At 50.8% G+C, this 24,270-nt stretch overlaps 1 protein-coding gene across 2 annotated transcripts in view; it reads right to left on the bottom strand.

Moving 5' to 3' along the window:
- Window positions 1-24,270, bottom strand: part of XYLT1 (xylosyltransferase 1) — a 340,445-nt gene that overhangs the window by 190,813 nt on the left and 125,362 nt on the right. For both annotated transcript variants that reach the window (XM_074322544.2, XM_074322543.2), the window contains exon 2: window positions 2,314-2,352. In XM_074322544.2, the coding sequence (XP_074178645.2) occupies window positions 2,314-2,352 (39 nt within the window). The remainder of the gene's footprint in view (window positions 1-2,313; window positions 2,353-24,270) is intronic.

A 24,270-nucleotide genomic window follows, 5' to 3' on the forward strand; every position in this document is an offset into this window, starting at 1 on the left:
AATAAAATTCCATCGTGAGTCACAGGCTGGGCTCAGGCCCAGCACAAAGGAAGATCTGGCCACAGGCTTGTGCCAACAGTTAAAAGAAAAAAAGCACTTTGGTTGGGTTCCAGTGCCTCTTTAACACGGGAAATCAGCACTCGGGGAAAGATAACAACATCCTAGGGCTCCCCAAAGACCAAGGATCAGATGAGACCGATGTGGTGCTGTGTGGGGACAAACTGAGTCATTTCCCCCGACGGCAGCGCACCAATGTGGAAGCCTGCCTTGTGCCACCGCTGGCCGAGGACGGCTTGGGTCCCTTGGGCTAATGGAAGTAACTCCAAGAGAAGTCACCGGGTAGGAGTGAGCTGTCACACTCACGACATGCTGGCCAAAGCCACTGGCACGTGACTGTTCGTTCCCGTAGAGGTTCTCAAGGCTGGTAGGGCGGTTTCCACGTGTGGGGTGCAGCCACTCCACCCCCAGGAGAGGAAGTCTGGCTTCCAGAATTCAGGACACAGACTGTTGTCCCAGGGGTATTCCTGAGTCTACTGCGCTTTCCTTGCAGGGAAGGATTCATAATGAAGAAAAGGGCCAACACTTTTAAGGTGCCCTGGAAGTTCTCCTGTAATCTGTTGGGTAGCTTGGGGAGAGACACGTTTCCCAAAGTGCAGCCCCCGTACATCGGGGCGTACCTTCAGACGGTTTCAAAGGCCACCCAAAGGACCTTTAAAACTTTTTAAATATTCATTTTAATATTTTGCAAAAAAAAAAAAAAAAAACATAACTAGCACGTCACACTTGCAATTTCACCAATATCATTATTGCTTGAAACGGCATTTCTCAACCTCACCATTACTGGCATTTTAGGCTAATTTCTTCCTGGGCGGCATCCTGCGCACTGGGGGACATTTAGCAGCATCCACGGTAGATGCCAGGGTAACGCATCCCCCAAGGGGAGGTAACCAAATATGTCTTCAGACACTGTTAAACGTCCTATGGAGGTGGAAGATACCCCGGGCTGGGAACCGTTACCTTAGGACAATTATGCTTCTGAAAGTAAAATAAGCTAATTTAAAGAAAAGCGTATTTTTACGTGACTTAATAAAACAGCTGCCATTCACCTACAGCAAACAAGGCTGAGGTGATACATGAACAGCAGAAGTTTGGGACCAACCAGCCCAGAGGAGGGACACAGGCAGAGGAGACGGGGTCCTCACCCCCTCAAAGTCCCACCCGACACTCCTTCCCGCCAGCTCTGTGTCTGGTCATCCCTGAGGCCCACGTAAGTGGGTGTGAGTGCGGAAGAGCACCAAGAAACCCCGAGGAGCCACTGTCCCCACAACATCTGGCCTTTCTGATCACGGAAAGAGGAGTGGGGTGGGTTTGTTCCTTGTGCCCCTTGGGAAGACCAAGGAGGCAGAGGTGCCAGTGAGAGCGTGGGGCCCAGGGAAGAAGGTGGAGAGGGAGAGGGGCAGGCGGTCCTTTCCAGAACGCTCCAGAGCCACTGGGAGCTGCGATTCAACCTTGAAATGTTCCAACAGGTTCGCCTGTCTCTGATGCTCGACAACTGTCCGCCGTGGGTCTCCGGTGCGCCCCGCCTGTCTGCCGCTCTCGTTACTCTCTGACCAACCCACAGAGCTAAGGACACACCCCTGTCAAGTGCAGTCGGAAAGGTAACAGTCCTGTTGGGTGACAGAGCTAACACTCCCAAGTACTGATGGCGTCAGAGCCATCATTCCCTGTCATTGTCATCACAACCCTGCACGGTGGGCACTTTCACTGTGGGAATATTCTCGCTGGGAAAGGGAGGTGAAGAGCTTAAAGGACCTCTCGGCGAAGAGGCGAAGAAGACGCAGATCTGGGATTCCACCTGGGTCTCCTGGACTCCGAGGCCCACGCTCAGAGCTGGCACTGCTGCCCTCACTGCCAAGGAGACAAAGTTCTCCAAACCCAAAGACACGAGAGGACAGCCGCCTCCCGCTGCACGGCTCCCGTCTCCTCTCGCCCTTTCCATTCGTCATCTCACGATTGCGGGGCAGAAGCAAAGGACAGAGGACACCTCTAAAGAAATGGGTATGGTTCTTGCCATGGCGCTTTCAGACACGTGGGTCTGCACAAGCGTGCGTGCACAGACACACACACACACAGAGCCAGTGTGTGCACGCATGCACACATCCCGACAGCGTAGGAAGACAGCTTCAGACGCCCGTCCACGCCGGCTTCCTTTCTGAGCCATGGAGCCAAGAGGACACCCAAAGGCTCCCCAAAAAGCTGGTGCAGGAACGTCAGCGCAGAGATAAGTGACAGAGACGAGGGAAAGGTACTGACCTGGGTCTCCAAGGTGATCAGTGGACTTGGGTGTGGGTCCTGTGGGAAGAAAAGAGAAAACACGCGTGAGGGGAGGGCAACTGGAATCTACGGCCCCAGCAGCATTCAGAACGCAGCTAGATCTCGTCTGTGCTTAAGCAACCTTACGGGGGCGGGGCTGCCCAACTCTGTCCCCCCAATTCATGAGATCTCCAATCCCCCCTAACACCCAGATGATTAGGAAGGCTCCAGCGTTTTATTAAGATGGAAAGGGGACACCTGCATGGAAATCATGCACAATGGCAAAGTGTAAAGAACTAAGAAACAAAGCGCCCTTGCTGAACGTCTCAACGCGTGTCCACACCCTCTATGTGAAGGAGATGGGTCCAGAAGAGGGTGAGAAATAAACCTGGAGAAAATAAAGCCCTGATGAGGGGCAAGACCACCAACTTGTGTCTGTCTGATCTGGGAAGGAATGAGACGGAGACAGAGAAGAACTGAACGCCGGGTCTGCAGAGCACATTCCAATGAGCCAGGAAGATCTTTTTCAGGAGAGAGAAGGCCAGAGAAAAGTCCGATTCATTCGCCCTACAAAAGCCAATTGACTGGAAATGCTCGGCGGTCATGTCTCGGGTCATTAAACACGAACTCTTTGGGTGGGAGGCAGGGAGGGTACAGAGGAGGGACAGACGGATGGGGAGGAGGTGGTGGTTTTTAGCAAGAGGTTTCCAAGGAAAACAGGAAACCCGGCGCATAAAGGCTATTTTTGTCCGCACAATGTCGGCTCTGAATTTAACCATCGTGGATTTGAAATTCTGGGAAAGCGACCTCAAGCTGCCTCTGAGAGAGAATGGGCATGGCGTGCAAACGCAGTGGGAAGCTTTGCTTTATCCAAGCAGACGTTCCTATCCAGGCTTTTAGGGAGCCATGCAAATTAGCACCAGCTTACTGCCTGCACGGCAAGCAAGGAAGAAGGAATCGTGCGGGGTTTGCCCTCTGAGTCTGACTTCCTCCTCTGGGCATCATATCCTCAGGGTTCCTCCGTGTTGCTGCCTATGGTAAGACTGCCTTCCTTTTAAAGGCTAAACGCTATTGTAGTACATGCTACCACGTTTTCTTCCCTCACCCATCAATGTACATTAAGGTTGCTCCCACACCTGGTGAGAGATCGACTGTGCAACACTGAGCCCATAATCCACAACACATATTGTCACTTAAACCTCTGTTAAGAGGGTAGATCTCATGTTTTCTCGACAGACAGACAGACACACACACACACACATAGGAAATACTAAGAAATAAGAACATTTTAAACCCTCCCCGCGGGTGAACTGTCACTCACTTCTTGATCACTCTCCTCTGTGGTATCTTTACAACGATGGAAAGTAACTATTGTGATATCTATTTACGACCATTCTGATGGGCCTAAGAGCCCTGAACCCTGGACCATGTTCAGCTCCGGTCCGTTCTGTCTGTTCTTTTAAGGTGAGGGACTCCTGTCCCCCAACTTCAGTTCTGAGTCCAATTCCCGACATTGCTCCGTCGGGACAGCTGTAAGGGAACAGCCAAGAGAACAAACACCTCGCTGTAATTTGCACAGTGCACCAGGCACGGACTCTTCCTCCCACCCAGGAAAATACTGAGGGGAACACTTCTCCCCCTCACCCCACATTACCGCCTTGGGGGACGTGGAGGATTCTAGAAGGAAACACGGCAGGTCTCTCTCTTCAAACCCTTACTAGCTCCTTCCCAAAGGTGACGGAAGGCCTGGCAGGTGTGACGGGTGAGAACCTCCCTGGGCCACTTTTCTGGAGCCAGCCGGCTCCCTAGTTTAGCCGTCCCTCCGGGAGCCCCTCTAGCCAGCCCGTCACTCACACCCCGGGAGAGGGGACCCTGCACTTCCAGTTTCCTGTGTCAAGCAGGCACACTGGGCAGGGCCACCTGCCTGTGGGAGACAAGGTCACCCTCCTGGTGTGTGACGGGCAGCATGTGTCACGTCTCAGGCGTGTGGCTCAGTGAGCAAGCACCTGCGACGTCTGCTCTTCAGCTCAGAGGAGGCCTGTGTGTGTCTGTCTCTCTCCATTCAGACCCTGCCATCGAGATTTTGACGGGAAGAAGCTGCATCTCAGCCTCCAAAGTTCGCCTCGTTCTGGAAGCCGCGTCCTTGCAAAGCACTGCACTGGGGCGTTTGTTGGGTGTGTGCCCAGACTAATTAAGCTGTACTTCACAGGCCATTTGGCTATTGTTTGGGGCTTATGCTTCGGTGCTCAGAATCCCAACGGGGTGGAGAGGAGAGATTGCCATCCTGAACCCCGAAGAACAACTTCACTGGAAAAGACCTGCCTCGGGAAACCACAGGAAACCTCCGTCAAACCCTGTTGACAAAACCAAGAGCCAGCTCGTGGAGACAGGGATGCACCAGCTCTTTACTTGATGCTCGGAGATCCGAGGCCCCCTGGGTACATGGTCAGGGGTCTGATATTCATTAAAATTAAAAAGCTTCTGGAGGACAAAAGCGCAAAGGCTATCCATTTAGCATGTTAATTACCCAGCCACGAAGATAAAGGACTCACAGTGGCCATGTCATTCCCACTTAGGATTCACTTGCCAACAGAATTCTGCTCCTCGCCCTCGGTGCCCATGTGAAATACCAGACTCTCCCTACAGAGGCGCAGGCCCGAGGGCTCCAGGTAGGAGCGTGTATCTGAGGTCTCTCTCTCAGCAACAGCCTCCTTAATTGGAAAGGCTAACGAAGTGGAACCGGGTCAATGACGCTGTCTGCCTAATCCATCGCCTCTGTCTAAACTGGGACTCGCTGGTTTACAGTAGAGTAAATTCCTGTCTGTCAGAGGGAAGACTGCTGAAGGCCAAAGGGGGATTTGCAACGTGCTTGGAGTGCAGGGTGGAGTGCTTCTAGAATCTTAATGTGGGTACCGGGAACCATGGAGCCACGGAAAGCAAGGAAAGCCTTCCCACGGCAGGCATCGCAATGGCTGACTCAGGAGGAACAGGGGAACTAGGCAGAGGGAATTCCTGGCCCTCCTTCGCCACCACACCTGTGGCCACGCCCTCCGGTCACGTGACTTGGGGTGTCTTGGAGGGTGCTTCCTCCTCCCTGACCTCTGGCTTGTCCATCTGACTTGCTTTGTGCAATGGGAGGTTAGCCTATGCGACCTGAGCAGAAGCTTGAAACGCGCGTGTGAGACTGACCATGACCTCTTATGCTTTTGCCATCAGCACAAGAAGAACATGTCCCAGGTAGCCTGCTGGCCCACGGAGGATGAGACAGGTGAAGCAGACCTGGACCCAACCTGCAGCTTGAACCCAAGCCCAGCCGGCATCGGCCAACCCTCAGCCAACCTTCAGACACACAGAGCACATACGTTTACTGTTTTAAGCCACTGAGTTTTGGGGTGATTTGTTGTACAGGCGGAGCCTCGTGTTACCGTGCTATGCAGATACTGTGTTTTTACGAACCGAAGGTAAGACCGTCCACCAGCAAAAAGATGACGGCTTGCCAAAGGCACTGAGGATGGTTAGCATGTTTTTTAGCTATAAAGTACTTTTTAATTAAGCTATGTGCATTGCTTTTCTAGACATGTTATTGCACATTTACCAGACTACGGGAAAGGTAAACAACTTTTACCTGCACTGGGAAACCACACGATTCGTGTGACTCGCTTTATGGTGATACGCGCTTTATTGCGGCGATTTGGAACCAAACCCGCAGCATCTGAAGGTCTGCCAGGGGCAACAGCAGCATCACCGTGGCAGCAACTAACCAATACACTTTCCAAAGACTAACCTTCATAAAACCAAAATGTCATCTACTAACACTCCAGCCTTGGCAATGAAATGCTAACATGCTCTCCCTAAGTCTGCAAATACATCCCAGGACCCAGAAATACAGACTAGCTATGACTTATCGAGGACCTACTGTGTGCCAGGCTCTGTGCAAGCTGCACAGCACACCAGGCAAAGGCATACTTGACCATCGGGATCTTCTACTACCTACGAGTGAGGCGTCAGCCCTCTTTGGCAAACTTATGTAGATGCCGTTACAGCCGTGTTAGTGGAACCCTCTGGCCCCGAGACCAAGGCAGATTTCATTCCTCCGGTTTATTCTAAACTTTACCCCATATTACTTGACCAAGGTTAAGAACAGCCATGAACACTCCCAGTAATGAGTAACTAACCGAGTAATAACTGATAACTTGTTCCGTTCAGATTGTGTTCCAGGCTTAGCTACTGGCTTAACTGCTATGCGTAATCATTCCATTTACCCCTTGTGACAACCCCGTGAAGTAGATACCACCATCATCCCCATTACAGAGATGGGAAAACTGAGGACCAGGGAGACTGAGTGGCCTGTTCAAGGTTACACAGAGGGTGCTGCAGCCTGGTAGATCCTAGCGCCCTGCCCTTGACAGACCTGTGTTCTGTCATTTTCCAGCAGCTCTACCGAGAATGCAGTGCCCCCTGAGACAAAGTGACCTTGGGACCTGGATAATGTCAATCAAAAGAACATTTATAGAAAATGAAAGGTGCCACCTTAACAACGACTGGAACCCTTTTCTGGCATCTATATATTTTTAAAGGTAGTGGATGGACCTGGCTGATGGAAATGAGTGCCTGTGTCATCACTAAACCCAGACACAGCAGGGCACTGTGTGGGGTCAGACCCATCCATCGGCATGTTTTCCGAGTTCCGACACAGCAGCTAGCACTATGCCTGGCAGACACCACGAGGGAACGGAAATGAGCTTAAAGTGACGCTGTGTACACTTCGATTCCCAAAGCCGACTGTTTAAATATCAAATATCAAGTCCACAGGCAGACAACGGGCTCCCACAGCAACACCTCTGCCCCTACAGACACACCCGGGGTGACACTTCAGAAGGCTGGTGCTCTGGTCAGTGACAGAAGCAGGAAGCTGCCACCTCTGGGACACTGGGCCTTACTCTCAGTCACCATCACACCCCAGGTGCCTCGGGAAGGGCAATGAACTCGTCATGGGCTCAGAGGTGGAAAGGAACGAAACACCGCAGCACTCCTGCTGGAGGAATGGGCCCAGCGGGACCTCCAAGTGGACACCGAGTTTGGACGCCAAGCCAGAGACCTGAATGGATGTCATTATTTGCACTATGGGCCTGGCACAGAGCAAAGAAAAAGAAAGATCACCCAGTGGGAGAGCACAAGTTTGGGGTCGGCCCCAGGTCTAAATCATGTGTATCTACTATAATATGTTACTCTGCACGGGCTGCCGTAACCAAAACCCATGGACTCCATGGCTCAGACAACAGAAAACTTATTCTCACAGTTCTGGAGGCTGGAAGTCCAAGTTCAAGGTGCCGGCTGGGTTGTTTTCTCCTTGACGTCTGGCTGGCCACCTTCTCACTGTGTCCTCACATGGTCACCCCTCTGCCCGAGCACCCCCGGTGTCTCTTCGCGGGTCCAAATGCCTCTTCTTGTAAGGACACCGTCAGACTGGATCAGGGTCGGCCCTAATGGCTCACTTTAATTTAGTCGCCTCTTTAAAGGGCCCCATCTCCAAACAGGCCTGTTCCGAGGTCCTGGGGAGGTGGTGACTCAGCAGATGACGTCCACTTAGTCGACTCGACCTTGGGCCAAACGTCTCAGCCTCTGGGAGCTTCACTTTCCTCATTTTACACATTGTAAATAGGGGGGACCCTGCTGGATGTGTCGTAGGGGCCCTTTTCTGCATGTGAAAAGGGGCACTAACGATGATTGCACCAGCTTAACAGGTGTCAACACCGGTTACCTCCTGTTAGCACTGGATGGCCAGTGACAAAACGGGCTGTCGTGAATGTTAAATAAAGCCAGGAATTTAAAATGTCTGGCACACGGTTAAAGGCTCCAAAATAATCCTCCTTGGGTTTGTTTTTTCCAGGCTGATGAAGGCTAAGTAAGACACGTCCCTCCACACCCAGCGCTACTCAACCACAATTCTTCTGAACTGCGAGTTATTACAGACACCAGCTAAACCGATTCATTTGACGGCAGCGAGATGGGTTAGATTTAGCTACTGCGTTCTGAATGCTTACTTTGTGCCAAGCACACGGAATGCCTGCCACCCTGCCAAGGGAGGTATCATGCTCCCCACTTTACAGATCAGATAACCGATGCTCGGCGAGGATAATTTGCTCAAAAACACAGGCCTGACACAGGATGGGGCCAGGATTGGCACTCGGGTGGGCAGATGGCCAGAAGCGGGTCCTGTAACCAATACCCTGGTGATTCTAAAGCAGGAACGCTGGGCAAGTCTCCAGAGAATCTGCATTTTTATTAAACACCCTTGGGAGAGTCTTATGTATACTGAAGCCCGAGAAGCCTGCACCGTATCACGGCTAATGCAAGACTGAAAGCGTCCAAGGTGACAAAGCCAGCCAGTGAGAAGCCAGGAGCAGGACCCCGACCTCTAGCACCCAGCCAGCCCCCAGGCATCCGATACACGCATGGCCTCTGGTGCAGACGCTGCCCCCGAGAGTTTCAGTCCGTTTGGGCTGCTCTGGCTGAATACCGCAGCCTGGGGGGCTTAGAAACAACAGAAACTTCTATCTCACAGTTCTAGAGGCTGGAAGGCCAAGAGCGAGGAGCTTCCTGGCTCGAGAGGGCCGTCTTCGTGCTGTGTCCTCACCTGGAGGACGGGGTGAGGGACCTTTCCGGGGTCTTTTTCATAAGGGCACAAATTACATTCTCGAGAGCTCTGCCTTTGGGATCTAATCGCCTCTCAGAGGACGCACCTCCTAATACCACCCCATCAGGGGTCGGGATCTCAATGTATGAATTTGGGGGGTTGAAACATCCGGTCCTCAGCGGGGCACACGTGTTGCCTGCCCCTTCCTGTCTCCCCTCTTGTGCGGTGAAGACAATCCCTCCTGCCCCGCAAAGCGTGTCTCCACCCTCCTCTTTCCAGCCTTCCCTCCTGGGATGCTTAAGCCTTCTCAGCTCCTGCTGACATCTACTCCCCATAGGTGCTCACACAGTGGGGCTTTGTCTCTCTCTCTAGGTGTCCCTGCGGGGACTTCACAGGGACCTTATCTCCTGGTCAGGGGCTCCTGAGACGAAGCACAGCGCACGCATGGAGGGCGGCACTGGGTGATGACGGAGGGATGCCAGCAACACAGAACTGCCCTTGTTCTCAGCGAACGCAGGCCAGGAGCACACAGCACTCGCCTTGTTGGGAAATGCGACCTCACCTTCACATTGGAGGGCTCCAGGGAGCAAACAGACACCCCTCTGGGGGAAGGGGACTCCCACTGCTTTTGGGGCGATGGAGGCAGATACAGGGAGTCTCTTAACACTGGGTGGTTTTTCCCCGCCCTGTCCGTCTGTTTCCCTCTGTCATATTACAAGTTTTAAAAGTTTATGGGGATCTTTGCTCCTTTGCATTCCTGCCACATTTTTTTATCCCAGACCCCAGAACGGAGCAATAAGAATCTCTTGGAGGTGGTTCATCACCCACAGCTTTGGACCACGGCGGGAGAAACCAGACACATGGAAAGTCGGAAATTCTACGGCTTCTGCTTGGTGTGTGTTCTCTGAGTACAAACAGTTACCAACTGTTGTATCTAACACTTCGGCTGTGTGTGCTTGTCTGTGTGTGCTTCGGAGGCTTTGTAACTGTTTACAGAGTACACAGAACTACAATTCTCGGAAGGACAAGGTTTTGAGTGTACCTACCTGAAAGATTAGAGGCTCGAGGTAGGAAGTGTTAAGACAGGGCGGCCTGTGGATGATTCATGCTGGGGTGTTTTTGTTTTGTTTTTTCCTTTTTTTGGCCTGTAATAATGATGAAATATTTGCAATCGTTGCCAATGTTTGAAAACCAGGTTACTTAACATGCAAGTCCAGATTTCTCACTTCTCTTTTTTAAACGGGGGGAGATCTAGCAACACTGGACGTGTATCCCTGCAAGACAACAAAACTCCCAGCCCAACGGCTGCTGCCTGGGCTGCAAGTAACAGAACTTGTCACCCCCCGGCATTCAAGCGATTTGCCTATAACTGGTTCACAGTGACAAGAACCAGAATAGTAGCTAACATGAAGTTCATACTGAATGCAAGATGTTACTATATGTGGGTGCTAAGAATGATCTCATTTAAGCCTCACGACAATTCTAGGATGTAGGTATGAATAGCCCCATTTTACAGATGGTGAAACTGAAGCTCAAAGACGCAGCAATGTGCTCAAGATCGTTCGCTTCAGAAGTGGCAGAGCCAGGATTTGGACACTGGCAGCCCAGCTGCTGAAGCTGTATTTGTGGGTCAGTAAGTTACACCGCTTCCTAATGGTGCAAGCGCATCTTAAATCAGAATCCCTACGCCACAGCGCATGGTTCTATGAGCAGCTGGCTCTGGGAAACTGGCACTAGATCCCACGCTCCTCATGAACAGATCTTCCCATTTCCTTGTCCTGAGTCTTCAGATTCATCACTTGTTACGGTAACAACTATCCCCTGTCCCTGCAACGACTGGCTGAGACAGTGTTTCAGAGCGTCCCTCCGTCCTGACATAGAATGGACAAGCCACAATTCTCCTTGGAGAACAATTACCATCACTTTACAGTATTCTGCTTTCTGCAGCTCAGACGGCATTCCAGACCAGAATCAAGACATTCCATGTGCCAAGGAAAAAAACTGAGAAATGCAGCCTCCACCCCACACAGCCAGGCAAGAGGTGCTGGTAGGCCTGTCCGAGGCGCCGTGTTCTGAAGCTGGCGACCACGGCTCCGCTCGGACACAGCCTTCCTGCAGCTGGGAACATAAGCTGCATCTCCAGCTCAGCCCAAGAATTAGCTTTCCACAGGCACAGGCCGTGGCACCTACCAAACGGGCATCCACTTCCTGTGGTCGCCAAGTTGGCAGGCGGCCCAACTGGAACCCAATGCTGCCAAGTGTCCTGCAGGCACTGTCCAGAGTTCCCAAGACACTATGTTCTGATCTACAGCTTCTGGGGCTGCTGGGTGTGCTTTCTGTTCCCCAAGGGAATAGTTCAGATTTCAGCCCCAGAATCCAAGACTGTGAATACCAGACAGACGCAGAGATGAAGGACAGTGTATGGTGCCCAAGGCACATATTATTAAGCAGTTACTTGGCTTCAGATCATCTATAGTGTCCGATGAGCAGACATTACCAAGAGATTCCAGTTTTCTACGAGACAAAACTGATTTCCATTCCTGACCTGAATCAAACCCATCATTTCCTGGTGAGGCATGTGAGATCCAGGATGGAAAGTGACTTTCCGAAGGGCCACACACAGTTTATATGAAAACCCAGTCTACAATCCAAGTTTCCTGATACAAAATGCTGGGTTCATCCCTCTCGCCAAAGTAAATTTCTATGGGTGTCCCGCCCCCATGTAGTTCATTTCCGCTCCTTCAGCTCTCTCACAAGAGCCTCTAACCAGGACGCCCTTTGTTCACAAGATAGCATGTCCCAACTCTGGGAAAACTGTGATTCAGCAGAGCTTCATGCCTGGAATGTTTCCAAGAGGCCACACACAGAACCGCGGATACAAGCCATGGAGGAAAAGCGATCCCAGGACGTGGAGCCCATGTAATGGAGTGGAGAGCAGCGCAGGGGTTACAGAGGGCGCCCCCCAGCTCCAGCCTGGGCCTTGCAACAGGGAGCCTCTTTCCTGGCTGGAAGAGAGATGGTTGGCAGGAGGGACTGCTGGGGACAGACCGGCCAAGCTTCTTATAATAAGAGAAGTTTTCAGCGGTGGGGGGAGGGGGACCCCCAGGACCTCCCTCCTGCTGCCCCATCCGTCTCCTACATTTCTTAATGATCATGCCAGTGACGATGATGGCCACGATGACAGCTGTCACTGACGTCCTTATGAAGCACTCTGTTTGGCAATCTCTGTGCATTGTTCCAGGAAACCCTCATTCCCTCCTCATGGAATGACCATCAAGTCCGGAAACACAGATGGATTCACTTTGTGCTCTTCCCACTGGGGGATGCGCTTGATGACATTAGGGTTTGCCTGTTTCCAGGCTATGGGGACCCCGTAGGATCATTCCTGACGTACAGAGGAAGAAATGGGGGGCTCAGCCCCAGAGCCACAGAGCCAGGCCGGTGCAACGTTAATATTATCTTAGAAGTTGAAAAAAAAAAGAAGTGACCAAAATGCTTGGATGTGCTTATGGTTGGGCCTACACAATACGCTTTTTTTCTCTTTTTTATCACTATTTGCCAACATTTAAAAATTGGGTGATTTCACAATAGTCCTATTTCTGACTTGTCTTAAAATGTCAGGTCTGGTGCAGCGGGCACGCAGGCTGGCATGGCTGCAGCTGGCTGCCACCTCGCTGGGGTGGGAACACACCTCCTCTTGGCCACGCCCCCCCACACCCTGTGTCTTAACCACCATACTCCATTGCTCCCCAAAAGGAAGGCACCAGTTTACCCACTGGACAGCTTACTGGACATGACCCCACACTCACCCCCAGCCCCAAGAAAGAAAACTTCAGGATGCCACCATCACTTGGGAGAAGAAACAGAAGAAAGTCAAACACTGTAGTTTTTTCATTTACGAGCCTCTGTCTTCCTGGAGCTCAATGGTCTGGAGTTGTTGGGGGGTGGCGGGTGGGGAGGAAGAAGGGGCAGAGCTGGCCAGCGCCCACTGTTTTCTCGTTTCCTGCGTGGCCACCACCGGCTGCAGCTGTCTGCGCTCCGACTGTTTGACCCTCACCCTCCCGGAAGGAAGCGCTCGCTCTACACCGGCGACAACAGACTTGGCCGGGGGAGCCCAGAACGTGAGCAGGGCTCTGAGCCCAGCTTCCTTCACGGGGGGCAGCCCCAAAGCTGCAGAGACAGGAAGATGGGAAGAAAGCACAGCCTGGCGCGGCCCATCCTGTGGGCCCCCAACAAAGCCCCAGCTGGGAAAAGGGGGGAGGAGGAAGCTGGAGGAAGGGGGTCCCGTGGGGCGCTCCGATTTGTACAATGAATCCCTTTCATCAATGAATACAGGACTCGCCTCAATTCGGTCTCAATGGCTTTGTTTCTGAAACGACCCCTTCTACACCCAGAAAGCCAAGTCTGCCAGACCCGGTGCCAAGGTCAGGCAAGAGCCTGGGAGTCCCCACGAAGCCGATCTGCAGTGGCCAGGAGACGACTACTGTGCTCAGCGCCCTGGGCTGAGCCAAACGCTGCCACGATCTGCTTTTATGTTTATGCCTTTCTGCACAGGGGTGGCGGCGGGGGTGGGGGACCCTCACTCCCACGCGGGGCACACCTGGCAAAACTGTGGCATCTATTCGGCATAGAAAGTGCTGCCTTCCCAGGAACCGCACTGAAACAGCTTCACGAAGGGGGCAGGGCAGGCTGAGGAGCGGCTGGAGCAGCAAGACGTAAGTGAAGGTGGTGGTCTCAGCTTGACCAAATGCATTATGGATGTGGCAGGACTCAGCGTGACGGGCCAGCGCCAGTGGCAGTCCCTGCTCAGCAGGTAGCCGGGAACATCCTCTGCAAGGGTTTACTTCCCAGGCAGCAAGCAGCAACCCAGGCCTCCGGGCAGCATGCAGCCCAGACATGTTTTGTTCAGTGTGCGCCATGCTTTCAAAAGAAAAATGCTACATAGGATACCAACCCTTCAAGTTTGGTAGGTTGCACGTAAACCTGCAAAGTTCTGGCACTTCTCAGAAAACCAAAGGACCAGGCCACAGAAACCCTTCACCTCATAAGGCACCAACCGTCTGGCCCTCTCAGAAGGGGCATGCACCCTCCTGCTCGCCACGACTCCCTCCCCCCCGCCCCCAGCCGCAGCCATGCTTCTCTCACGAAGGCTGCCTGAAGGCTGCTGTGGGCACTGGAGCTTGTGACGTCTGGTTCTTCAAGGCCTAACGCTCTCAGCAGAGGCCCCAGAGTTGGAGACAAGCATGGGATGTGGACTCTAGACCGGCTGTGAAGCAAACGTGGCTCCAAAACTGAGGCTGACTTGACTGGCGTGTATGAACGCATCCCAGGAACACTGGGTCAGCCGCGGGGTCCACACCCACGGTGTGGTGTGTCAGGGCGGGGCAGGGGGTCCTGTGCTCGCCTCACTCCCTGCTAGACACTATTTGACCACTTGTCCTGCTTTCCCAAGGCCAAGGAGTCCTGGAACCGCCACAGAGGAGCGCTCTGCACATTCTTGCTGAACCCAGTTCAGAGGAGACTCACGTCACGTTGGGTTGGAATCTAAGAGGTGAATGCTGGCACCCAGCCAAGTCGGCAGTGTAGGACGTTTGCCTGACTGCAAGTCAAGACAAGATCTTGCCACAAAGATGAGCCACAAAGATGAGCCTTGGGGATGAAAGACTGAGCAGAAGTTGACAAGTTCAATCTACCGACTGGCTAACGTCTGAGGAAGCAGAGAGGTTGGCCTTCATGGGCCACGTGGCATATCTGATGAGCCATGGTCAGTTGGGAAGATATTACATGTACGGACATCATGAAATGAAAGCACCTTCCCAATTTATCCAAAGAAACAAAACCTCAAGAGATACAAGACAGGTCCCACAGCGTGGTGGCAAGTGCCATCTCTGACTGCAGCTTTTCCAGGTCTAAGAAGGTGGGCTGAGGTTTACTGCCTCTACTTCTGCTATATGGAGCCATGACTGTTTTTCTCCAGCTCTGTACATATGTGTGTGCGCGCACATGTATGTACACACATGCGTGCGCGCACACACGCAAATATTTGTGCGCATTCCCAAGCACGCATATGTGGTCTCCTACAGCGAAAGCCCTTCTAGAAAACTACAGTGGGATCTGTAGATTTTGTTTGCCTACCATCCCTAATTTGGGGGAATACCCCCCCACCTTCACCACCCCCCACTCCTGCTACTCATTTCAAATCACTGCTGGGGGACGGGAGGCCAGCCTCAGAAGAACTCCCCCTAAGCAGACCTCTGTTTCTGAGCTGTGACCTAAGTGAGAAGAAAAAGGAAAAGCAGGCACGATTCCATGTCTACATTCCGCATTTAGTTATAATTATTCATGCAGGAGCATCTTTAAACACCAAAAGGGGGAAATATTACAGTTGTTCTGATTTCACGCGCTAAATGTGTTTACATGCTCACAGCATTTCTCAGGGACAATTATCTTATTACTAGTGCAGTAATCTTTTCAATCTTTTCAGCACAGTTTACAGCTGCAGACTTCAAAAATTACGGCTAATTAAGACCCCGCGTTCAGCAGGTATGGTAAACTACTTGCACATTTCACCCAGGCAAAAGAAAATCAGTTTGGGGAGAGGGTGGGAAGCGGGGTGGGCAGAGTGTCACAGACAAGGAGAAGAGAGTTTATAGCTTCCATCAATTTGAGACCCCTCTCATCCCTACCCCCACCCCACCAGGCTGATATTCTAGAGTCCAATCGACTTGTTCCGTTAACGGAGAGGCCTACGGAATTCAGGACCAAGGACAGCTAGTCTTGCCCACTCAAGGAGAAAGTGGGGATTTCGCATTCGATTGCCTATTGCCACGCGCCACCTTCTTCTGTGTGACTTCAGCACAGAGTAGGGGTGGAGAGCATGGACTCCGGCACCGGGTTACCTGTGCTCCAATGCTGGCTCGGTCGATTGCTCTGCCTGACCTCGAGCAAGTTACTTGCCAGCTTGGTGCCTCAGTTTCCTCAGATGCGAAATAGGGATGATAATAACACCTACCTCCCAGACCTGTTACTAGGATTGATTGGATTAATATTTGTAGAGCATATGGAATAATGTCTGGTTCCTAAGAAGCATCAAGTAAGTGTTTCTTTGAAAACAGGCGAGTGATACGGCCGTCACATACCAAAACGCGTGTTTTCTGACACGGTCCTGACCTCACGCAGGCTCGTGCATCACGAGCCATCTGAGCGCGGCTGATACATAGTCACAACGGTACCTGCTGTGTCTGTGAGCAATACATTCCCCAATTACTCATCCCGCTATCTCGTTAGCGGCCGTATCACACCAGCACCTCGGAGCAGCCATTATTTTTTTTCCTTTTGCTTTGTTTTAAATCACAGAGAAACAGACTGCTTCCTGGAGGGCTCTTGTGAGAGCCTGGGTTTCCAGCCTTGCTCCTTGGATCCAAGCACAGCTCACGCCCCCGTCTGTGGCATACAAGGAGATGCGAGCAAGTTTCTCGCGGTGTCTGGACCACGCAGTTTCATCAACCACCTGCTGTGGGCCTCGGCCCGGGCTTGACTGTCTACAGCCCCTGTCTTTGACCTCTCATTCCCACCCTGTGAGCAGGGAATGTGCAGGAGGTCGTGCTAACCCCATTTCCCAGATGAGGAAACTGAGTCTTTAAACAACTCTCCTATGATCGCATAGGTTGCTAATAAAACAGTCACAATGTGGCATGAACAATGAACATTCTGTCCTTCGGCGTTTTCTTCAGCTCTCTGGCTACCTACCATTGCTCAAGGCGAGTACTGGTGCTCGTGGTAGAACTAACGGTACCATCACCACCAGCACTAGCGTGGACTGTGTGCCGGGCAGTGTTCTAAGCCACTGACATGTCTGAACTCACTTAATCCTCACAACTACTCTATAAGGGAGGGGCTGTCATTAGCCCCCATGTTACAGATGAGGGAACTGGGCTCAGAGAGGTTATGTAACATGCCTGAAGTCACACAGCTGCAAAGTGTTGGAGCCAGAACGGGATCATATCCAGATCATCTGTCTCCAGACCCCCTACTCTTGAGTGGCCGGCTCTCCATTTCTCATCATGCCTATAAAACTCGACAACCATCGCCTTTTCAATGAACACATACGGTGTAACGGGATAGAGGAGGGACTGATTAATTCAATCATCGTCTATCAAATGACGGATGACAAAATTAGGGATTTAGCTCAGTTTGGGATAAGGGCTCCCGAAGAGGAGGACGTAGGGAGGACACGAAACAGAGGACGTACGACCAGGGCAGGGGAGCCGGCAGGTTCTGTTAGGAAGCGAGAATTAAACAGGGCTTCAAAGAGCAAGCGAGACTTGGTTTGTCCGAGATGAGAGGGAGGGGCTGCAATTGAGGCCGAAGGAAGAGCATGATGGAAGGTTCTCATCATTCTGAAGAAACAGGGAGAAAGCCTGACCCTAGATGTGCAGGGTGAGTGCTGTGCGGGGAGGACTGGTTAGGGCCGGGACAGGAGTCCCTGGGGGTCCAGGACGGAGTGGAGATTGTATCCCAGGAGCATCAAGGAGTCACTGACAAGGCTTAGTGTGGAGTGACGTGCGTCTTCACGAGAAGCCAGCTTCCAATACGACGAGACAGACCACACGTGCAACTTGGATTTCCATTCTCGGACCCAAAGGGACCTCTGAAAACCAACCCCCTGAACCCACACGCTGAAGATCTGCAGGATGAGTTTCAAGTAATTTCCATTCCCCAGTTTTAGGGACCCTAAAACGTCCCCCATATTCGGAGCCCTAAGGTTGCGGCTACTACCTACCAAGCTTTACAAATTATTCAATCTTCATTATTTGTACAGAAGATGAGAAAAATCAAGTGCTGATATGTTGCAGCACATTCAAGTCTGATAAATATCTTTCTTCTGGTTGAAAAAGACAAACAAATTGATCTAAGTTAGATACATATCAATCGACAACTCTGACTTCTATGGATTAGGAAAACGCCACGGGTTCGTAGGTTGAAGGAGATGTATAGCAACTCCCCCAAAACACACACACACACACACACACACACACACACACACACACACACACGTGTACATACTCTCAGGTTGGTGCAAAAGTAACTGTAGTTTTTGCAATTATTTTTAACCTTTGAAACCACACTTACTTTTGCACCAACCTAATCCTTCCTACAAGCTCCCATTTCCTGACATCTACCGTGTGCTCTGTGCGCGGGTTTATTTCAACCTCATAACTAATGTGACCACCATCCCAACTGGCCTGGAACTAAGGACACGGCTGTTGGGTACTAAAATCAGGGAAGTCTCCAACTAGGACAAGTAGGTCACTCTCCCGACAAGTGAGGGTATCAGTGTCAGGAAAACACAGGCTCAGAGAAGTAAAGACACTTGTTAACATCACACAGCAGGTAAGGAGCAGGGATCAAGGTGCAAACCCTGTGTACAGGACAGCCAGCCTGCTCTACCCCCTGGGCAAAGACTCTGAAAACCACTGGGTTGGCTCATTGTCCCCTAACACCCCAAAAGAGCCCCCCCAACATACACATCCCAATCGAAACGGCTGAACTCCGCCTTCATGGGATGAAAGCTATGATCCCACGGCAACGGGACCACCCTCTCCATAACTCCCTGCACTGAAGATAACTAGAAAGCTCAGGGGGCCCCCCAAACCGAGGCGTAACTTACTATTTCTGGCTTAGGCACGTGACGCCTGTGAGTTCTGACCATTTGAGCATTCCAACGCATGCTGGAACCACCTCACCTGGAAACGGGGAGGCTGAGCAAGCAGGTGCGAGGTGACCTGCTGGGGTTCAGAAGGAGGACAAGAAATTCTTGACCTGGGCTGAGTCCTAGAGCCAAGGAGCTATAAGAACCTGGGAATGACCACATCCAGCTGTGCCCATTGTACAGACAAAAACCGAGGCTCAGAACAAAGGAGGTACCCGGGGTGTCTGTGCTTTTTTTTCTCCCGTGCTTTTCTCCATTGTTGAACTAGACTAGGTCAAGCCCGTATATTCAGACGCTAGGGGTTTTCACCCCTCCGGGCACGGTATACAGCTGACACTCAATAAAGGCTCAGAGAATGAGTGAAAGTCAGAGGCAGTTAGTAGGCACACTGTTGGAGGGGCGGTATGTGTTTGTGTGTGTGTGGGGGGTCACATACCAAGTGAGTGCTCGCTTGTTCCAGGACACTTTTTGTTTCTACAAAAAAAATAATCATTTTAATATGATCACTTCTCAAACAATATACTCTGTAATCTTGATTGTGTCGAGGAGGTTTGATCAAAGCCAGGCTCTTGCAGGGTAACCTGACTGACGTTTCCTTCTCGAGTCACCAGTAAGTGACCATTTTCCAAAAGGTGGCCCTGTCAATAGACACCTTCATAATTTAACCTAAAATCCTCGGGAGTTTTCCAGCAGGACGCCTCCTTCTAAGTGAGATAATTTCTAGGAAGATATGGCTTTCCTTCCAATAAAGCAATGAAAGCTGCTCTTTACTGAGCATCTATTATGTGCCAGGTATTTTACTGTTTATTGTTTAAGAGTTTATTTAGCACTTTTAAATTCTCGCTTTCACCTTCATGACAACACTGCAAGGCTGATTTTCCCAGTTCACAGCTAAGAAAACTGAGCTTAAGACACAGAAAAATAACTGCTTCAGTGTCACAGCACCAGCACGAGGCTGAGTGGGGATTTGGACCTTGGACTCACACAAAATTCAAGCTCTTTACACTGTGTCCTATCAATCTCAGATTAAAGACCATCTCCACCCTCTACTTTTTTGCTAGTAGTTTTGTCCTTGTACAGAACACGCCAAGAAACTTAACTTTTACCGCCAGGGATAAGAAACAAGGACTTGGAAAACCTCTGTCTCATCTCAGTTTTGTCACAACCCCTTTGCAATCATAGGCACCCTGCCTACTAAGTTCCTGAGTCTCAGCTGCTTCATCTGTTAAATGGGTACAGCTCCCAACCACCGCTCAGGATTGCAGGCAGCAGTGCACCTTCCTCTCCCGGAATCGTCAGGCAGCAGTGCACCTTCCTCTCCCGGAATCGTCAGAGGCCAGCTGATTTTCCTGGAGGAAAATCCGCATCAGGGATCTTTCAAATGCTCTCCAGGGGAGCAGCCCAACCCTCCAGAGCCTGCTCCAAGGAGTTACCTCCTAAAATACACCCTGCTAACTTCAGTTAGCTCACTATAAAGACTATATATAGAAGAAAACACAAGAGCTCCCATCTGGCAGCAGCTTCTCCAAAACTCAGCCCAAACGGCTCATTTCTAATGTAATGTGCAACACCGGACCAGCAGCGTTAAATCACAGGAGCCGGCTGGGAGAAGGCAAACCCCTGCAGCATAGCCCCGGCTGTCTGAGCAGCAAGGCCCCAGGGCTTCTGAGCAAACAGTTATGGCAAGAAAACGGAGATGGTCCCAGGGAGGGTGCTGGAGAGAACTCAGACAGGGTGCAGTGGGTGGGGGCTGGAGGAAGCCATGCCAGGCCTGTGGGTATGCGACAGGCCACTGGGCACCTCCCGGGGTAGCTGGGGGGTACAGGGCAAGCGTCTGGGCCCCGGGGGCCCCAGTGACTTCTGAACCTTGGTGTCTGTTGAAGCCCATGTTCTCCTCGGGACTGGCTAGAAGCCAAGTGCAGGCTCTCAGTTTCCCCATACTTGAAATGAGGGGTGTGACTCAGTCACACACACACACTCACACACCCGCTCTCGAGACACACTTGAAAATGTTGGCATTTCTCCAGAGAGGACATATGAGAAGTCGTCAGCAATGATTTCTTTTAAGGGAGAGGAAGAGGGAGACAATTCAACTTCATTTGTATCTTCTCTCGTGGACAAGTTTTCTTGCCACATGCCTGTACACCTATTTAAAAAGCAAATGCCACTTAAAAATGGAAGCATGGAACGGTAGTCCCTCAAAAACGTTAATATAGAATTCTTACATAAGCTAGTAATTCCACTTCTGGGTATGGACCCCAAAGAATTGAAAGCAGAGACATGAATGGATATTTGCACAGCCATGCTCAAAGCGGCATCGTTCACAAGCGCCAAAAGGTGGAAACAGCGTCACCATCCACTGATGGGTGACGGGAGAAACAAAATGCGGGTTCCACACAAAATGGACTAGATTCAACATTAAAAAGGAAGGACATTCTGACACCTGCTACAACACGGGTGAACTTGGAAGACATTATTATGCTGAGTGAAATAAGTCAGACACAAAAGACAAATACCGTGTGTCCACTTATAGGAGGTTCCGAGAGCAAATTCATAGAGACAGAAAGTAGTGGTAGTAACCTGGGGCCCGGGAGGGGGGAGGGGGGAGTGTTTTCTCGGGGGCAGAGTTTCTGCTGGAGTTGGGAAGACCAGGAAGTTGTCGAGATGGATGGAGGTGATGGTTGCACATCAACGTAGCGGACCCCACCGCCACTCAACTGCAGACGTAAAAAGGGTCAAGATGGGAAGTTTTAGGTCATGTACACTAGACTACAACCAACTACGTGGAAGACAAAAAAAATGAAAGAATGACACAAAAAACAACGAAAATGGGTACTTAGGGGCTAAACGCAGGGAACACGATGGAGACATAGGGGTCGACGTAAGAATTCTCCAAATGCCTCGTTTTGTAGATTTGACATCAGAATCATGTAGCGGTTTTATCTAGTTTTAAAACTTTTAAAACAAGTACATTAGGGATTGTTGGGGCACGGGGGATTCTGTAAACTTTCCAGGTAAGTAACCACCCACATTTCCACGTGGGAAAGAATACAAACATCACGGTGCACGTACACGGCGGGAATCTACTTGGGAATGAAAGGGGATGAACTATTGACAAAAGCTTCAGTGTGGACGGATCTCAAACGACGTACGCGGAGTAAAAGAGGGCCGACAAAAAACGAGGGCACACTCTGTAATTCCATTTACGTGAAACTCTAGACAAGGTGGCAGAAGGGGCACAGGGAAATTCTGGGGACGGTGCTCTTATCCAATCACTACAGTGATGACGTCACAGGTGGACACATAGAGCAAAACGCATCCCATTTTTCACTTCAAATACGCGTAATTTATTGCCAGTTATTCCTCAATAAAGCTGGGCCCAAAAAAGTTTTTAAAAAGTGTCATGCCGTTCAACTAAAAAAAAAAGAACCTAAAAATAAAAGGTAAGCCCATAAAATAAAATAAAACAAAATAAAATGAGGGGAGGCCTCACTCCCTGGCTAGGCCTGGGATGAGTGTATCAGGACGAAAGCGAGTCAGAGCGAAGCAGGTGGGGCGGTACCACCAGTCCCAGGTTCCCAGGTGATCTGCCCGCACCGTCTTCCTCGTGACCTCCCAGCACGTTCTGAAAGCGTCTATACCCATTCAGCTTGCTCAGCTGGCCAGGCCTGGTTCTCAAGTATCCTCAGACAAGAAGTCACCGAGCGGTCAGATATTCAGACAAGAAGTCACCGAGAAGTCAGATATTCTGGCTCTCAGATACATTATGCTTTTGCCTTGCAAAACGTTTGTAAAAGTTTCAAACAGTGGCCAATATCTAAAATTCAGGAAGACCATGCGTTCCGATTCTGGGTGTCCGACCTTCCTTGAAAAATCACCTGGCCACAGTGGGTCCGCATTTCCCACGGGCTGGAAGTGAGGAGCAGCTGTCCACTTTCCATGGGGTGTGAGCGCTCTCGGTCCCCAGGTGGCCACCACACTCATTCTCACTCCCCGCCTGCTCAGGAAACATCCAAGTTTGCAACAAGGGATGATCCTATGAGAAGGGATCTGGCCATAAACAGACACCCTCACGCGCTGTTTTATTTCTCCCTGGTTAGCGAGAGGCTGGGATCCGCTCCGAGTGTAAGGATTTGCACTCCAAACCCATCTGACTTCTCTTTCACATCATCAATATGTAAGGACGCGGAGAATAAATGGTTCTGTTTAATAATAAACTAACCATGTCTTTGCTGCCTCTCTCATGGAGAAAGCTAAAAATAAATCACTGGAGGCAGAGGTATCAATCTCCACCTGACAGAGGGGTGTCAGGTGGCGCCTGGAAGAATTCCTGACTGCAGGTTACTGCAGGGGCCTTGGGGGCTGCAGGGGCCTGAAAGTTCTCTGCATCCACTCAGTTCAAAGAGGAAATGACGGGGCAAAGAGATCTCAGCAGGGGAAGATGCCCAAATGGTCATGTCCCTTGTGTGTCTCTTCTGAAGGGTCATCTTTTCCTACAGGTGACAGGTGAACCTAGTAAAAGTAGGCCCTCACTCTCCGTCCCTCACACACACACACACACACACACACACACCCTGCTTTCCCCCTGCACTTTCCACAAGCTGCGATATCTTATGTATTTGTTCTCTTTGCATTGTCGCTCTTCCGCTGGATTACATGCTCCATGAAAGCAGAGACCTGGCTTTGGTCTGCCCCCCAAACAGTCGTCTGTTTCTGGCACCACGTGGCAGCACACAGACCGCTCCTGCAAATCCGCTAAGTGCACTCCTGACATAATACTTGGTCCCTGTAACAGAGTGTTTCATGCTTCTTGCTATATTTCTCTAGCACCCATTTAATAACTTAGTATTGTCTTCGACCAACTCTCATTTTTAATGAAATAAGCCTACTGAAAAAAAACCCCCACAAAACTTTATGGCAGTATATTTGGGCAATAGAGAGGCCCCTGAAATTGATGAGGTGGGGAGCTGGCCATTACCTATTAGCTGTGGGACCTTGGACAACGGAGTGAACCTCTCTGTGCCTCAGTTTCCCCATCTGTAAAACAGACGAATGAGCACGACCTCCACATGTTAGACATAAATGAACTAAAACACGTCAAGTTAATTCATGGCAAGTGCCTGGGACGTAGCAGGCTCAATATGATTACTATTCGTATTAGTGTATTTATAGAAAACAAAACAAAACAAAACAGTAGCATCTGCCATATTCAAATAAGTACATGACAATTGAATGAAACAAAAATATCATTGATGTAACAGCTGAAAACTTTCGGTGACACAGGCTGACCCTCTTCTTTGTCACTATCCAGACAGGTAAAGTCCCCCTCTCCCCAGGCCCCCATGCCCCACCTTTTAAATGAGGGTATTGGGCCAGACATTCTAATATTCCATCCACTGTCCCGCTTGCTGTCAGGGACTCTGAAGCCATGGACGACCCTACCTTACAAGAAACAAAGATGGAAAACCTGAGTCCACACAACGGGAGCCAAAGGGAGGCGTTGGGGGGTGGGGGTGGGGGAGAAGGTTATTCCTATTCCAACAGGATTTGCTCTGACGAAAGGATTAATAGCAGAGTTGCTTTAAATAGCAGTTTAAGCCTTGTTTAC

This window comes from Rhinolophus sinicus, chromosome 10, assembly GCF_057876585.1.
Source record: "Rhinolophus sinicus isolate RSI-liver-muscle chromosome 10, RSI-T2T, whole genome shotgun sequence".
Lineage (NCBI taxonomy): Eukaryota > Metazoa > Chordata > Mammalia > Chiroptera > Rhinolophidae > Rhinolophus > Rhinolophus sinicus.